Source organism: Colobus angolensis, unplaced genomic scaffold (assembly GCF_000951035.1).
Source record: "Colobus angolensis palliatus isolate OR3802 unplaced genomic scaffold, Cang.pa_1.0 Scaffold31, whole genome shotgun sequence".
Classification (NCBI taxonomy): domain Eukaryota; kingdom Metazoa; phylum Chordata; class Mammalia; order Primates; family Cercopithecidae; genus Colobus; species Colobus angolensis.
Genome location: NW_012116377.1, coordinates 385805 through 388701, shown reverse-complemented (window position 1 = coordinate 388701; position 2897 = coordinate 385805). Strand labels below are relative to the sequence as shown.

General features: G+C 41.7%; 1 protein-coding gene across 5 annotated transcripts in view; it reads right to left on the bottom strand.

Annotated features, from left to right (window-relative positions):
- ZNF566 (zinc finger protein 566) overlaps positions 1–2897 on the bottom strand; it is a 55336-nt gene that overhangs the window by 36256 nt on the left and 16183 nt on the right. For 4 of the 5 annotated variants that reach the window (XM_011950617.1, XM_011950616.1, XM_011950614.1 and 1 more), the window contains exon 2: positions 1561–1628. The exons of the other annotated variant lie outside the window; for it this stretch is intronic. In XM_011950617.1, the coding sequence (XP_011806007.1) occupies positions 1561–1569 (9 nt within the window). In that variant the 5' untranslated portion in view covers positions 1570–1628. The remainder of the gene's footprint in view (positions 1–1560; positions 1629–2897) is intronic. 5 annotated transcript variants of the gene reach the window in all.

Below are 2897 nucleotides of genomic sequence, written 5' to 3'. Positions count from 1 at the left end.
GTCTCGATCTCCTGACCTCGTGATCCGCCCGTCTCGGCCTCCCAAAGTGCTGGGATTACAGGCTTGAGCCACCGCGCCCGGCCTGTTTTTGTTTTTCAAACAGGGTCTTCCTCTGTCACCCAGGCTGAAGTGCAGTGGTATGATCACATCTCACTGCAGCCATGACTTCTTGGGCTCATGTGATCCTCCCACCTCCGCCTCCCAAGTAGCTGGGACTACAGGCACGCACCAACAGGCCTGGCTAATTTTTGTATTTTTTGTAGAGACGGGGTTTGCCATGTTGCCCAGGCTAGTCACCTGGGTTCAAGCAAACCACCAGCCTCAACCTCCCAAAATGCTGGAATTACAGGTGTGAGTTACCACATTTGGTCACTGACGTCAATTTTTCATGGATGCTTAGTGAGGTTTGAGAGCTTTGTACGAACCACTAGTCACACTCTCGAACATAAAAGGCTCATTAACCAGGAGGCCTTGCCATGTACTAGCACTGAAATCAAACAAAACCACAGCATGTAGTTTCTTATTGGAAAACCCAGGTCTACGGAGCTAACGAGGGCTTTTCCCTATTAGGTGCCCCTAATTACTTATTTTCATCCCATCAAATCACTGTCCAAGCAAATTAGATTCATATTAATTCAATGTGGGGAACACCCTTCTGTCCTATCAGGATTTTTGGTAGAAGCCTGAGATAGGAGATGCCAAAGGACTTTGTAAACGAGTATGTAAACATTGTTTAAAAGCGGGGGCAACTGGAGAGGAGACTGGGGTTGTTTAGGAGGAAATGCATGTCCTTTTCCTGACAGGGGGCCCTGGAAACCAGTATAAAAAAATTATCCACACCTGATCTGGGTCAGACCATTTTTACATTACATAATTCTTAACCTCTTTATGGAAAGAAATAAGTATTCTTGATGAAATTGCTAGGGGATTTTCTGATGGACATTAATCTAAATTAAAACTTCTTCAGAGAAATTTGTTATTCAACCACTTGGCTGATTAATACATAACTGTGAGTTAAGAATATAAATTTTTTGCTGGGCACGGTGGCTCATGCCTGTAATCCCAGCTCTTTGGGAGGCTGAGGCAGGTGGATTGCTTGAGGTCAGGAGTTCGAGGCCAGCCTGGACAACATGGCAAAACCTCATCTCTACCAAAAATACAAAAATTAGCTAGGTGTAGTGGTGGGCGCCTGTAATCCCAGCTACTCAGGAGGCTGAAGTAAGAGAATCACTTGAACCCGGGAGGCAGAGGTTGCAGTGAGCCGAGATTGTGCCACTGTACTCCAGCCTAGAAGACAGAGCAAGACTCCATCTCAAATTAAAAAAAAGGGGGGGGTGTAAATTTTCTAACAATGATTATCTAATCAATTCTTTTTTTTCTATGAATTGGCCTGTTAGAGATCCTTTCCTTTACAGCAAAATTCCGGCATCGCTCATAACCAAACTTTCTGAAAGGTGTTGTTTTTCTAACATCAAAAAGCATCATAATGAGGGAAACAAATGTTTACAGGTACTAGAGGTAAAAATCACTCTATCTGAGCAAAAGGAAACAGTATCTCACCTGAGCCATGGCTCTGATATTTGTAGAAAAGGACCTTCTCTTGGCTCTTCTTTTGGAGAAGAGTAGAGCTGGGAGAGGCAAAAGAAGATAGATAAGACCCCACTTTCCTCACAGCTCCTGGCCCAGAATGATCATTTCCGTTCTGTTCATGCTTCAGAAATGCTTGCAGGATATCAGTGAGGAGAATGGGCAAATGTCTCTATCATCCCTAGCTTCAAAGATACCAGACTGTAACTGGAACAGGATGGATTAGGGCAACTCAACATGGCTTGGAGAATATATGTTTATATACACACACATACACACATATAAAGATTTTTTTAACTCATATTATACACACTACTTATACACATTGCTATTTTTACTTAATATATCTTGGAATGAGGTCCCAATGAGTACATATTGTGTTACATAACTGGTTTAATAGCTACACTGTAGTCCATTAAATGGATATAACTTAATTTTTTTATTCTCCTTTTGAGACAGAGTCTCCATCTGTCACCAAGGCTGGAGTGCAGTGGCGCAATCCTGGCTCACTGCAACCTCCACGTCCTTCTGCCTCAGCCTCCTGAGTAGCTGGGACTACAGGCGTGTGCCACCACGCCTGGCTAATTTTTTGTATTTTTAGTAGTGATGGGGTTTCACTGTGTTAGCCAGGATGGTCTCAATCTCCTGACCTTGTGATCTGCCTGACTCTACCTCCCAAAGTGCTGGGATTACAGGCATGAGCCACCGCACCTGGCTATAACTTAATTTATTTAACCAATCTGTGGCCAATCATCATTTAGGCTTTTTCTAGTTTTTCATTGTAACAAACAATGCTGTAATAAATATCCTTGTGCATGTATCATTTTACTTGTATATGAATTCTTCACAATTAATTCCTAAAAGTATAATTGCTCAAAGATTATACACATTTTAAGTTTGGATATACCTAGGTCAAACCAGTTTTCAATGTGCTTGGATTGTACAATCATGTTGCAAGTGCTAACAAAAAAACTCCTTTGCTTAGTTTGAGAAGACTTTTGGGGTTAATGACTTAAGAGAATTGACTTAAGAGAACTGAAACAAAAAATAATATTACTGAAACCTCAGGAAGATACTAAAATTAGTAAGAGTAACAATAGGAAGGAATTAAAAAATATAAAGTAATGTAGAAATGAACTAAACTCACATCACTGATGTTTTAGAATAGCTTTTAAGTGTAAGTGTAGCAATAAACTTGTAACAATTCTATGTATTCTGGCCGGGCGTGGTGGCTCAAGCCTGTAATCCCAGCACTTTGGGAGGCCGAGACGGGCGGATCACGAGGTCAGGAGATCGAGACCATCCTGGCT